At 39.2% G+C, this 15,162-nt stretch overlaps 1 protein-coding gene and 1 long non-coding RNA gene across 2 annotated transcripts; one reads left to right on the forward strand and one right to left on the reverse strand.

The window, feature by feature from the left end:
- Window positions 1-5,956: 5,956 nt before the first annotated feature.
- Window positions 5,957-7,716, reverse strand: LOC134008784 (G2/M phase-specific E3 ubiquitin-protein ligase-like). Its single transcript, XM_062448312.1, has 5 exons — window positions 7,603-7,716; window positions 7,148-7,403; window positions 6,871-7,022; window positions 6,468-6,706; window positions 5,957-6,317 (listed from the first exon to the last, which is right to left on the reverse strand). The coding sequence occupies exons 1-5, from the start codon at window positions 7,698-7,700 to the stop codon at window positions 6,067-6,069; spliced, it is 996 nt and encodes a 331-aa protein (XP_062304296.1). The 5' UTR covers window positions 7,701-7,716; the 3' UTR covers window positions 5,957-6,066.
- A 4,973-nt stretch (window positions 7,717-12,689) lies between these two features.
- Window positions 12,690-14,023, forward strand: LOC134008750 (uncharacterized). Its single transcript, XR_009928182.1, has 2 exons — window positions 12,690-12,807; window positions 13,535-14,023. It is a non-coding gene; the product is annotated as an uncharacterized LOC134008750 (long non-coding RNA).
- Window positions 14,024-15,162: the final 1,139 nt, after the last annotated feature.

Below are 15,162 nucleotides of genomic sequence, written 5' to 3' on the forward strand. Positions count from 1 at the left end.
TGTTCATGAAAATAATTAATTTCAGCCTAAACCGTACAACGGAACGTTAAATCCAATTCAACCAACGCAATAGCTACCAAGACGAACACAGCAGTAGTCTACTGTACAATTTACCGGGGCAGTATGGCAAGCCGTTTTATCATTTAACCAATGAATTCTTGATATCCAAAATTCGAATTTTGGATATCAAGAATTCAATTTTGGATATCAAGAATTCCAATTTTGGATATCAAGAATTGCATTTTGGATATCAAGAATTCCAATTTTGGATATCAAGAATTGCATTTTGGATATCATCAATTCGAATTTTGGATATCAAGAATTGCATTTTGGATATCAACAATTCGAATTTTGGATATCAAGAATTGCATTTTGGATATCAACAATTCGAATTCTTGATATCCAGAATTGAATTCTGGATGTCAACAATGTATGCTAATGACTTTCATGTGGGCGGGAGTAGGCAGGCTACGTAAATTCTGTTTGCAAAGGCGTAACATTTTCTACGCTAAGAGCGTTGCCCACTGCGGCCATTGTAGACTTTGCCATCCGTTGGCGTTTGGTTTAGTTCAACATTGATTTTGAAAATGGATGAAGTTGGATGTTTTGAGACCCCAAAAAACGTAATCATTGTCCTTTTTTTATTTTTATGAATGTATTGTATGTGTAACATCGTTATCTGGGTTCAGATTAAATTCCACTAAATTGGCAGAACTACGCCATCTACTGTTCAAATGTGTACCTGCTCCGAGTAGCAGGTACACACGAGTAACATACGCACGAAAATTTATGAGACTATACCACCCAATAATTTGAAGCACTACTGGCATACATTAAGCTTTCAATTATTTGTAATAAAACTACTAAACTTTCCTCTTGGAGCTATAGATGCTAAACCGTCCAACACAATCCAAAACCAGCTCATTTTACATAAGTATGGCCTATGTTGTTCATGTGGGAGGGAAAAGGCAGGCATTGTGTTTTATTATTTCACAAATATGTTGAAATGATGCAGTTCATAACAAAAGATGCAGTCATTAATTCCTAGGACTGGCATTTCCAATGGGTGTTATTAAGTGCTTTGAGCGGCTAGTCAAATCATTCATCTGCTCCTCGCTGCCCCCCACCCTGGTCCAACAGGTCTACAGACGATGCCATCGCTCTGACTATGCACACCGCTCTCTCCCACCTGGACAAAGGGAATACGTATGTGAGGATGCTGTTCATTGACTACAGCTCAGCATTCAACACCATCATCCCCTCCAGACTGGTCTCCTAGCTTGTGGACCTGGGACTGAGCACCTCCCTCTGCAAGTGGATCTTCCACTTCCTGACGGGGAGGCCACAGGTGGTGAGAATCGGTGACCGCACCTCATCCGTACTGATCACCAACACAGGCACCCCCCAGGGCTGTGTGCTCAGCCCTCTCCTGTTCTCCTTGTTCACTCACGACTGTGTGGCAACGCACAGCTACAACCTCCTTGTTAAGTTTGCTGACGACACAACCATCGTGGGCCTCATCTCTAACAGTGACGAGTCAGCCTACAGAGAGGAGGTTGACACCCTGACATCATGGTACCAGGACAATAACCTCTCTCTCAACATCAGCAAGACCAAGGAGATGATTGTGGACTATAGGAGGCGGCAGGAGGAGGAGCATGCACCCCTACTCATCAACGGATCTGAAGTGGAGAAGGTCAACTGCTTCAAGTTCCTCGGGGTGAACATCAGCAACGACCTCACCTGGTCTGTTCACACGGACAAGGTGGTCAAAGCGGCCCGTAAACGCCTCTTCTTCCTGAGGAGACTGAAGAAGTTTGGTATGGACTCAGTCATTCTCACTAACTTTTACAGATGCACTATAGAGAGCATACTGACTGGTTGCATTACAGTGTGGTATGGGAGCTGCACAGACAGGGACCGCAAGGCCCTACGAAGTGCGGTCCGTTCTGCTGAGTTCATCATCGGCAGGAAGCTCCCAGCCCTACAGGACACCTACCACACACGTTGCCTCAGGAAAGCTGGCAGGATTCTAAGAGACTGTTCCCACCCATCCTTCAGTCTCTTTACCCCGTTGCCTTCTGGCAGGCGTTACCGCAGCATCCGGTCGCGCACACGCAGACTGGACAATAGTTTCTACCCAAGGGCCATCAGGCTTCTGAATGGACACTGATATGGACATTGATTCACTGCACACTAGTCACTTATACACTGTCACTTTCAGTACTGGTTGCACTATCAGTAACACTGCACTACTGTACCTCACTGTACTTCGCCATCAGGCTCCTGTATGGTCATTGACATAGTCACTGATCTGCAATTTTGCACTATTGTACTGTACTCCACCTAGGTTAGAATAGGTTATAGGGTTGTAATAGGTATTATGTGCGTTTAGGGTTAGTATGGTGTATTATTTATTGTTATCTGTATATTTAGGAAGTTTTAGTATTAGAGTTAGTATAGTCGATTATTTATTGCTATCTGCATATTTAGAAAGTTTCACTTATTTAAGCTCAGCATAGATGTAAATTATGATCTGTGTACTTATATGTTATGCCAGGTGCTTGCGTTGTCTTGTCTTAAGAATTTCAGTGCCCAGTCTGACCTTGTGTTGTTCTGTGTACCTGACAAATAAGACTTGAACTTGAAGCATTCCAATTACAGTCCTAACTTGGACACACATTGCATCACTGTGTCTGTCTCACTGTACATGCATGTATGGGATTTCCCATGTACTTAAGTTATACACTAATCAATACAACTTTCACAAATCAATAGAACTAGTCATTGGATACTTAATATGTTGTCATGTGAGTTTGTTATTGATAAGAGTAGATTGTGTGTAGTCAGGTTGAATAGATGTTCAGGGTCACGAGAAAGTACTGGGTGAACGTCCCTTGTGATGGCGGGGAGAGCTCCACCTATGATCTCTCTCTGCCCTGAGTGGTCATGGGCTGGGAGCTGGGAATCTTTCTCTGTGACTGTTGTAACACCATTAATACCTGACTATCAATATCCATGTTGAATTTATTTGACCCTATAAAACACGTTCCCCCGACCTTTGAAGCTGGGAAACATGATTGAGACCTAAGCCTGGTGTTGTGCCGTCATTTATTGTCAGAGGTCTGTTTTCTCTCCCAATCTGCAGATCAATAATACATCTAGTCACTTATAAGAATACAAAAATACAGAACTGAACTTAAGTCTCCGTTAATGAAGACGAACAAGACACTTTCTTCATCAAAGGTGAGTTCTCTGCTGGGGATCATGCTGGACAGCTTGGAGAAGGAGGCTGAGAGTAGCTGATGGCCATCATGGACAACCCATCTCATCCCCACAGTGATGATGCAATGGAGAACCCGCAGCAACAGAATAGACAGCCACAATAATTAGAGGCCACACTACAATTCATTAGCTAGTAAGATAAATGCAGATATGATCAATTTTATGAATACAATGAAATAAACACAATGGAGATGGTGTATTGCAAACAAACTATTAAAAGAAAGTGATTATAATTCGTACAATATAAATGTGACTTTGGATTTATTTAATAGCTTCACATAAAACATTACATTGATACCTGCCCCCTCTAATAACTACTTATCCCTAGCACATGAGATGTAAAGGTAAAAGTTTGTACACAATATGGGCACATTCCTCTGATCTAACGTTGCTGACATATCAAATATCAATCAAATAGTAGTCGGAGTATGAGGTGTTGTCTTCTGCTTTTGCTGGTGAGATCAGATTGGATTACCTTTAAAGTCACATTCATATGTGTGCATGTTCAGAAGACCAGCAGCTCAATAAACATAGGTGAACTGTGTCCTTTCTTCAGACTGAATCCAGATGAGCTGTTCAACCAGGTAGACAAGGTCCACCATGTGGGCTGTGGACAGCGGCTTTGGACAAGGTCAGCTTGGTGTTGTCAGGCCAGGTGGTCATGATCCAAGGACTGGGCCACCTACAATAAATAAATAAGAGAAAGAAATAAGAGGGAACATTTTTTAGATCAGGGGTATTCAACTTCTATGCAGTCTTGAGTCTGCAGTCTTTCTGTTTTACCTCATCACCGTCACTCACCCTCCCAGCAGTATCACAGATAAAATGTATGCCCTGATTGGAGCCTTCAAATGAATAAAAAAACTAGCTTGTCCAGAGTTACATATTAAAGGACTTAGATTAAAAACAATACCATCATCAGAATTGTGACTGACCCTAGTTCCACATCCCACACATCAAGACGACATGTCTGGGGAAATTAGGACGTTGTGTCACCATACACCATAGGCTACCAGAGTATGTCTCCTTAGACAGGCTCTGGCATTACTTTTCGCAAGCTACTAGTCTATATAGTCCAGCAGTCTCCAAACCTGTTTCTGAAGAGCTACTTGCCTGTAGGTTTTTGATCCAACAACACTCATTTGACCTGATACGAGTTACCTGATCAACCAGATAATAATTAGAATCAGGCGTACTAGTGTTGGACCTTAAACCTACTGGCAGGTAGCTCTTCAGAAACAGGATTGGAGACTCGTATAGTCTTATTATATTCATATCTTTTCACGTTTCATGATGAGCTAGCCTAGCTAGCTAGAGTACAGTAGCATTAACGTGTGCTTGCTAGCTCGACTGTAGTGCTAGTTATCGAACAAAACAAAGTATAAAAGCCAAAACTAGTACAGTACCTCTTTTGTTGGGTGGTCCACGTAGGTTTCTTATGAGAGTATGAGACTTTTTCATTACAAACACTTGCACAGACATCTTCCAACCCGTCTGCTACGGTACGAGCAGACTAAACCCAACAGAATCCCAACTTTTGCGTAGTGTACGCAACGTTTTTTTTTAACTCCCCCCACTCCCCTACCCATTGGTTTACAGCTTTAATTACGCAAATGTATGCTAACTTGATATCCAGAATTGCATTTTGGATATCAAGAATTCGAATTGTTGATATCCAGAATTGCATTTTGGATATCAAGAATTCGAATTTTGGATATCAAGAATTGCATTTTGGATATCAACAATTCGAATTTTGGATATCAAGAATTGCATTTTGGATATCAACAATTCAAATTTTGGATATCAAGAATTGCATTTTGGATATCAAGAATTCGCATTTTGGATATCAAGAATTGCATTTTGGATATCAACAATTCGAATTCTTGATATCCAGAATTGTATTTTTGATATCCAAAATTGGAATTGTTGATATCCAAAATGGAATTCTTGATATCCAAAATTATATATGAATTATTGATATAAAGTATTGAATACTTTATATCAAGTGTGATTAATGAAATGGGAAGCAGCAGTAATACTTTGTATGATGTACCATGTTGTGTTTTGTCTGTAAATGAGAACCTAGTGCACTGTAATGTGGCAACTGTAATCCTACATGTACCTACAATGATTGGTGTATTTTGCAATCAAATAAACCAATAACTCAGTTGCACAGTGTTTATTCAAGTATGCATCGACATGTCAACAGGCTCAGATGGAGAATGTACCTTTAACCAACGTGCAGACAGTTTGAAAAACAATTGCATTTGGGAGAGACAAGATGTTATCCTTTTTTAAATTTGATTATTCCTATCATGAGAAACTCGAAAAGCTCAGACTTGTAGCTCAAGTTGAGGCACTGATGTAATATGTTAAATTATAGGTGATGATTTAAAAGCCATCCATTCCAACACTTTCTTTTCAACAAACCTAAATACATCATTTTGAGAACTTATTTTTATAGCCTACAGTCAAATCAATATGCCATAAACTCTGTACACAATGTAGTCTGAAAATACCATTAAAAGCTCAAACATTAACGGATTACATAAAACCCAAAGTTAAGAAAAACAATTGAACGTGTGAAGGGTCTGAAATCAGCAGCCAAATTACAGGCTACACTGAGATCAAAACCAGAAAGGCCAGATAAAATGTTTCCAAAAGTACCAGTTTTAGAACAGAGTTTTATGAACAGGGGAGACAAAAGTGCAATTATCAAAGTGATGGGATAAGAAAATTAACTGAATATCAAAGCATAGGTACATGTCATTTGTCAGTAACTTAAGGTTTTCCAAAACCTAAGCTGTTTTTTATGGCTGAAGTGACCATTTCCTTCATTTTATATTCGCTATCAAGGCCTCTGGGAAGGTAGAAGGTCAGTGCGCAAGTGGATGCATATGGCATTCGTGACCTGCCTTGTTCCTGGTCATAAAACTCAATGGTTGGCTGTTCCTGGAATCCAAGTGGAGGAATCATGTCTGCTGAGGTGATGAATATGAGGATGTCCTCAAAAGTAACATCTGCTTGACTGTCTGTTGAGAAGGGATCAGAAATCTAACCATCTGAACCGGTTGTTAACATTTGTATACATTTACTAGGTTCTATTTAGCATTTAATTTAGGGTAATCCAAAACTCTATTGACACTGTCAATGTGTTTCAAGACAACAGCAAATAATCTTACCTTCTACCATCTTGAGAAACACCTCCCAGCTGAAGATGGTGTCCTCTTCCTGCTCTCGTCGGTTGGTGCCCCTTGTACTGTAGTTGACACTGAAGAGTGACTTGAGGGATTGGCGAGTGAGAGGGGAGGACATGTCGGTGAAGACTGGCAGGAAGGCAGCATAGTTGGCTTTCACCACATCCCACAAATTGCCCAATGAGTTCAATCCATCAGTGAATTGTTTGATGATGTTTGCAACTCTGTCAATAGATGTAATTACTTAACAAGGGCAATATCAGACATAGTTACAGTACAGTATTATTTCTAAACCTCCAGAGATGATTGCATACATGTTTGTAAAGTCAGCTTCAAAGTGTTGTCATCAACTAAAAAATATTTATGTGTCATTATGATGTGTCACTACCTCATGAACACATAATGTTTGCATATGTATGCAATTATATTAGGGATCTCCTCTCTCTTTGACATGTATATGCCACACTCAGCTAACCAGTTGCCTAGAACTTCGGGCTGGAGCAATGCAGCAAACTCATTTTCATCTTTGCAGTTGAGAATCTGACAAAGACAAATATACTCAAGTTTTTAATGCAATTCTCAACTAGAAGACACAGATCAACCTCTTAGTTTTACACTACTGTGTTAGTTCAGTGTCAATCAAATGTTATACTGCTTGCTCATACCTTCTTGATTTTACTCTGTACATCTTCATCAAGATTTTGCCAACGGAAATCTCTAAAGGATGGGTTGTGGCCACACATGCAAGCGAACAGTGTTTTGTCGAGGGCTCTTAATCCCAGTCCCCCATGGACGATCGACCAGCCAACGCATTTTCCAACCTTTAGGTACTTTTGTTCCTGGCCCTGATTGTAGGTGAACAGTAGCTCCTTAGATGGACCCTCAAACACACCGGACTGTTGCACATCCTGCATCAAGAGTCTTTGACAGAGAAAATACAATTTCACAAAGCATCAATAATGAGTTACAAAAAAAAGATTCTCTGGCCTTCAGACTATTTAATTTTAGAGTTGCCAAGTCAAGGTCAGTAGTGAGATTGACATGACCAAGTTGGGAGGGGAAAAATATGGGATAAAAATATAATATAATTCTTAATATCATTGCATTACTTATCACCCACCGGAAAAACTCTCTCTGTGGCCCCCCGTAATCTGCTCCTTCCTCCCCAACAAATTCCACCTTTGGAGATTTCTTCCAGCAGAATGATGGTGATGACATTGCTTTAAAAGCACTGTATAGGACTTTCCTCCTATGGACAACAACATGGAGTTCATTGCCAGAGTCGGAAGAGCTGCTTTGGCTGTCCTCTTCATCTTGGCAGAAGTGTTGTTTCCGGAAACATTTGAGGACTGTGGCAAGATTAAGATCTTCATCCTTGAGGAAATATATGAAAATAAAATGATTAATTAAAAACAGAGCTGATGGGTGACCTTTTGAAACATTTCCTAAATATTCTTTCCTTGCTACAAATGTGTTTGGGGTCCAGCACACCTGTATTCTAATATCACAGCTAAGAGTTGAAGGGACAGTACCACAATAGAAAAACTGATTTAGGCTCTATTCATTCACGCAAGTTCAGCAGTGCACTGTTTAGATAATGTTTTGGGTGTAACTTTGCAGACCAACTACAGAACCTTTTGTTAGAGAATATAACTCCCGCAGCTTCATGCTAGGAGGTGCATGGTAACCACGTCCAACACCCTGACAAATTCTCCAGGATTGATCAAAGTTTCTCTGTTTAAAAAAAGGCTTGTGCACCGTGTGCTACAACAGTTTTAGCAAGTGACTTAGACCGCTACACTGAGGGGTTTAGGATTATTATTCATTAAAAGACCAACCTACCATAGCATGAAGCAGACTTACTGTGGCGAAATTATTTTCGTCATTCGTGTCATGACCACTGCTGTCATGATCACTGCTGTCATTATCGTCATTGTTTTCAGCCAGCATGAAGTCATTTCTACAAATGTGTAAAATAACTCAAATTAACCCTCACTCACCCTAATACACAATTATAATAAACCTGGGGCATTCTAACCCACAATTACACAAGTGTAATACAAGCAAAGTATTATAGGGTAGTATAACATGAGACCCAATGCCATGTGTTTTATGCTGACTAGTAAGCAGTGCCGAGGAGCTCACATAATAAGGAGGTGATTTAAATTCAGGCACAAATAAATACATTTACAAATACATAATGTAATATCTTTATCAATAACAGCAAGTACCTGTCTACAATTTGAGAAGCATCCACTGCTGAGCTTGTTGGAATTTTGTAAAACACCTACAAAAAAAGTTTTGTTGATACAAACTGTACATAAATATACGAAAATCTATGAAAATGCAAACAAGCCAAGGTACTTTAAGTTTACAGAATTTATCATATATAACCCTTCAATGGATTACAATTATAAAGATGTTCTTAAACTTAAAACAATCCAGAGTGCCTGCTTTCTGTTGTTCATTATAACATACGCCACGTAAATATCTCACATCAGGCGTTCCTGCATTCTGCCACTCTAGTGGGTCCAACGTCTCCAGCTATAAGAAGAATATAAACAATTTCTTCCATTTTCATTTCATTAAATTAACTAAGTAAGACAATAACAGTTAATGGCCGCGTTTCCCAGATTCGTTAAGAAGCTCTTAACACTAAGAGCTTCTTAGGAGTGTTCTAAGAGCGCTCTAGAACGCTCTTACAGCGCTCCTAAGAAGCTCTTAGCGTTAAGAGCTTCTTAACGAATCTGGGAAACGCGGCCAATGATGACACAACATTAATTTGAGTTTACCTGAAATGACATGTCTCTCTCTAATGAATTTTCCATTGATGCTGCTGCTGACATCTGTTGTAAAATAATTACATAATTACTTCATATTATTGATATGCAGAATTTCTGTGAGAAAGAGGTTTTTCTCCTTCTAAGCCAAGAGGTCATGCTGTGGAGCTCACCCCAGTCCACATAAGGGCCTTACTTGTTTCAGGGAACAGGGTTCAAGGAGTTACGATACTGTCAGGTATGACCTTTTCTAGAATACAAACAGGCTGACCACATGATATGTCATGTAAGGAAATATTATGTGTATTAAGTTATATTTCAACTTGTCCATTAATTGTGAAGTCGCTTGTAACGCATGGCCTCACTCATCTGACCACTTTTTGCTTTGTCTGGTTAAATGATTCGGGGTCTTTCTGAACACAGTCAACCCTTTGTAATTGTTGTGGATCTTTCTGGCCCCCAATTTACATCATTCTATCGATTGTTCATAATTTCATGTTTAGTAGATCAAACAAACTGCCATTATTTGGGGATTAACTGTCCTTTAAAAGAACATAACTTACTTGGCTGGACTGAGCAGGTGTGGTGGAGGGGTTGACCACTGCTGCAGACATCTGTTGAAAATACATTCCACACTTATGTACCTTCAGTCTAGTCCAATGTAATAGGAACTTTGAGAATCTGAATTTGATGTTCATGTCAGCCTTAAAACTAAACTGGAGTAAGTGAACACAACTTACTTGGCTGGACTGAGCAGGTGTGGTGGAGGGGTTGACCACTGCTGCAGACATCTGTTGAAAATACATTCCACACTTATGTACCTTCAGTCTAGTCCAATGTAATAGGAACTTTGAGAATCTGAATTTGATGTTCATGTCAGCCTTAAAACTAAACTGGAGTAAGTGAACGCAACTTACTTGGCTGGACTGAGCAGGTGTGGTGGAGGGGTTGACCACTGCTGCAGACATCTGTTGAAAATACATTCCACACTTATGTACCTTCAGTCTAGTCCAATGTAATAGGAACTTTGAGAATCTGAATTTGATGTTCATGTCAGCCTTAAAACTAAACTGGAGTAAGTGAACGCAACTTACTTGGCTGGACTGAGCAGGTGTGGTGGAGGGTTTGACCACTGCTGCAGACATCTGTTGAAAATACATTCCACACTTATGTGCCTTCAGTCTAGTTTAATGTAATAGGAACTTTGTTATACCTCATTCCAATGTGTACTCCATCACCAATTTCAAATGTCACGCAAAAAAGAAACACTTCACATTCATAGCATCATACAAATGTGGAGTGCTGGGAGACTCCAGAGTGTAACTTTCATAAAATATTATTTCAAATGCAAAACACATACTTTGAACACACCTGACTTCCAGATAAGAGGTTTCCACGTGGAATTATATAAAGATGGCTTTTTCGTAACTGACGCTTCAGATCCTTCAAAGAGTTGGCATGAAGTGTCATCAACCTTCATTGTTTATTTGCCTTGGCCACAGTGAAACCTATTAAGTTCAGGTTCACAGACGGAAAGCTCCCACACACAAATGCATAAAATTCACGCAAGTCCCAGGTTAGGTTGACCAACTTGTTCCTCGCAAAACCTTTAACAAAAAGTAATTTGGAAACAGGTTGTTGTAGTTACACTTTCTTTAGGATTTGACATCTAAATGGAAATCAATAAACATTATTGTTCTCTGTAATTTATCACAGCACTTACCAAGACCAGCTTGGGTTAAGCAAGATTTTTGGCCATCTGTGGGAACTCTACTGCAGTCCATTCGGTCCACAAGAAAAAGATTCAGTACTGTCATTGACCTTGGCCGCCTTCCTCTTCTCGCAGTGTCTGTTATTCATAAAATTGTAGATAGGAATTAGTTACATTATATAACTTTCATGTCAAGTTAACATAATACAAAAATGGAAATACAATAACAAACAACAATTTATGTTATGAACCCAAAAGGTTTCACTATGACACTGGTCACTCTGGTCACGAAGGGCTGCTATGTAGTAATCTAGTTAAGCACTATTCTCTATAAGTATATAAACTTTGTGTAGGATAACAGGCATAGGCGATTCTAAGTTTTAAAAATGGGGGTGCAAAGGGTAGTAAAAAAAATTGCTTACAAAAAAATGATCAAAAATAATCATGTTATCGTTTTTTGCATTAATTTGAAAATTCTAATGTTTTCATCCCAACAGTAGGGGGTGCAAATGCACCCACGGTAAAATCGCCTATCCCTACAGGATCTATGGCCTTTTCTCATCACATTGCTATAGAAAAGTTTTAATATCAGAATTTTGAGAAAGGCCTGTTGCTATAGTTTAACCGTGGTTGTTGTAGCGAAAAGACTCCCTGACTGAAGACAACAAGTTGTTGTTGTCTTCATTCTCCAGCTCCCTCCTTGCTAGGTTAATGGCACGATGAACACGTTGAATGACCCGGGCACTTGCAGTACTATTACTCGTACTATTGCTAGTAGGGATAGTTATCTCAGATGTTGCGTCCAATCCGATCTCGCTGTTCTCCACAACCTCTTCCATGTTAATAAACCTGCTTATTACAAAAAAATTCCTGTACAAATCGCCCTTGCAGTAGCCTTGCTATCCCATCTCTTGCAACATGGAAAGAACTCAAAGATTTTCACTGTCGGCGTTTGCGCATGTGTTCACTCTTCAACTCCATTGGTTTAGTTTTAAGTACGCAAATTTGATGCAAATGTATGCTAACTTGATATCCAGAATTGCATTTTGGATATCAACAATTCGAATTTTGGATATCCAGAATTGAATTGTTGATATCAAGAATTCCAAATTTGGATATCCAGAATTGCATTTTGGATATCAAGAATTCAAATTTTGGGTATCCAGAATTGCATTTTGGATATCAACAATTCGAATTTTGGATATCCAGAATTGAATTCTGGATATCAAAAATTCGAATTTTGGATATCAAGAATTCCATTTTGGATATCAACAATTCCAATTTTGGATATCAAAAATACAATTCTGGATATCAAGAATTCGAATTTTTGATATCCAAAATGCAATTCTTGATATCCAAAATGCGAATTCTTGATATCCAAAATGCAATTCTTGATATCCAAAATTCGAATTGTTGATATCCAAAATGCAATTCTTGATATCCAAAATTCGAATTGTTGATATCCAAAATGCAATTCTTGATATCCAAAATTCGAATTGTTGATATCCAAAATGAAATTCTTGATATCCAAAATTCGAATTCTTGATATCCAAAATGCAATTCTGGATATCAACAATTCGAATTCTTGATATCCAAAATGCAATTCTTGATATCAAGTTAGCATACATTTGCGTAATTAAAGCTGTAAACCAATGGGTAGGGGAGTGGGGGGAGTTTAAAAAAACGTTGCGTACACTACGCAAAAGTTGGGATTCTGTTGGGTTTAGTCTGCTCGTACCGTAGCAGACGGGTTGGAAGATGTCTGTGCAAGTGTTTGTAATGAAAAAGTCTCATACTCTCATAAGAAACCTACGTGGACCACCCAACAAAAGAGGTACTGTACTAGTTTTGGCTTTTATACTTTGTTTTGTTTTGTTCGATAACTAGCACTACAGTCGAGCTAGCAAGCACACGTTAATGCTACTGTACTCTAGCTAGCTAGGCTAGCTCATCATGAAACGTGAAAAGATATGAATATAATAGACTATACGAGTCTCCAATCCTGTTTCTGAAGAGCTACCTGCCAGTAGGTTTAAGGTCCAACACTAGCACGCCTGATTCTAATTATTATCTGGTTGATCAGGTAACTCGTATCAGGTCAAATGAGTGTTGTTGGATCAAAAACCTACAGGCAAGTAGCTCTTCAGAAACAGGTTTGGAGACTGCTGGACTATATAGACTAGTAGCTTGCGAAAAGTAATGCCAGAGCCTGTCTAAGGAGACATACTCTGGTAGCCTATGGTGTATGGTGACACAACGTCCTAATTTCCCCAGACATGTCGCCTTGATGTGTGGGATGTGGAACTAGGGTCAGTCACAATTCTGATGATGGTATTGTTTTTAATCTAAGTCCTTTAATATGTAACTGGACAAGCTAGTTTTTTTTATTCATTTGAAGGCTCCAATCAGGGCATACATTTTATCTGTGACACTGCTGGGAGGGTGAGTGATGGTGATGAGGTAAAACAGAAAGACTGCAGACTCAAGAATGCATAGAAGTTGAATACCCCTGATCTAAAAAATGTTCCCTCTTATTTCTTTCTCTTATTTATTTATTGTAGGTGGCCCAGAGTCCTTGGATCATGACTACCTGGCCTGACAACACCAAGCTGACCTTGTCCAAAGCCGCTGTCCACAGCCCACATGGTGGACCTTGTCTACCTGGTTGAACAGCTCATCTGGATTCAGTCTGAAGAAAGGACACAGTTCACCTATGTTTATTGAGCTGCTGGTCTTCTGAACATGCACACATATGAATGTGACTTTAAAGGTAATCCAATCTGATCTCACCAGCAAAAGCAGAAGACAACACCTCATACTCCGACTACTATTTGATTGATATTTGATATGTCAGCAACGTTAGATCAGAGGAATGTGCCCATATTGTGTACAAACTTTTACCTTTACATCTTATGTGCTAGGGATAAGTAGTTATTAGAGGGGGCAGGTATCAATGTAATGTTTTATGTGAAGCTATTAAATAAATCCAAAGTCACATTTATATTGTACGAATTATAATCACTTTCTTTTAATAAAGTTTATTTGCAATACACCATCTCCATTGTGTTTATTTCATTGTATTCATAAAATTGATCATATCTGCATTTATCTCACTAGCTAATGAATTGTAGTGTGGCCTCTAATTATTGTGGCTGTCTATTCTGTTGCTGCGGGTTCTCCATTGCATCATCACTGTGGGGATGAGATGGGTTGTCCATGATGGCCATCAGCTACTCTCAGCCTCCTTCTCCAAGCTGTCCAGCATGATCCCCAGCAGAGAACTCACCTTTGATGAAGAAAGTGTCTTGTTCGTCTTCATTAACGGAGACTTAAGTTCAGTTCTGTATTTTTGTATTCTTATAAGTGACTAGATGTATTATTGATCTGCAGATTGGAAGAGAAAACAGACCTCTGACAATAAATGACGGCACAACACCAGGCTTAGGTCTCAATCATGTTTCCCACCTTCAAAAGTCGGGGGAACGTGTTTTATAGGGTCAAATAAATTCAACATGGATATTGATAGTCAGGTATTAATGGTGTTACAACAGTCACAGAGAAAGATTCCCAGCTCCCAGCCCATGACCACTCAGGGCAGAGAGAGATCATAGGTGGAGCTCTCCCCGCCATCACAAGGGACGTTCACCCAGTACTTTCTCGTGACCCTGAACATCTATTCAACCTGACTACACACAATCTACTCTTATCAATAACAAACTCACATGACAACATACTAAGTATCCAATGACTAGTTCTATTGATTTGTGAAAGTTGTATTGATTAGTGTATAACTTAAGTACATGGGAAATCCCATACATGCATGTACAGTGAGACAGACACAGTGATGCAATGTGTGTCCGAGTTAGGACTGTAATTGGAATGCTTCAAGTTCAAGTCTTTTATTTGTCAGGTACACAGAACAACACAAGGTCAGACTGGGCACTGAAATTCTTAAGACAAGACAACGCAAGCACCTGGCATAACATAACATATAAGTACACAGATCATAATTTACATCTATGCTGAGCTTAAATAAGTGAAACTTTCTAAATATGCAGATAGCAATAAATAATCGACTATACTAACCCTAATACTAAAACTTCCTAAATATACAGATAACAATAAATAATACACCATACTAACCCTAAATGCACATAATACCTATTACAACCCTATAACCTATTCTAAC

Source organism: Osmerus eperlanus, chromosome 22, assembly GCF_963692335.1.
Source record: "Osmerus eperlanus chromosome 22, fOsmEpe2.1, whole genome shotgun sequence".
NCBI lineage: Eukaryota > Metazoa > Chordata > Actinopteri > Osmeriformes > Osmeridae > Osmerus > Osmerus eperlanus.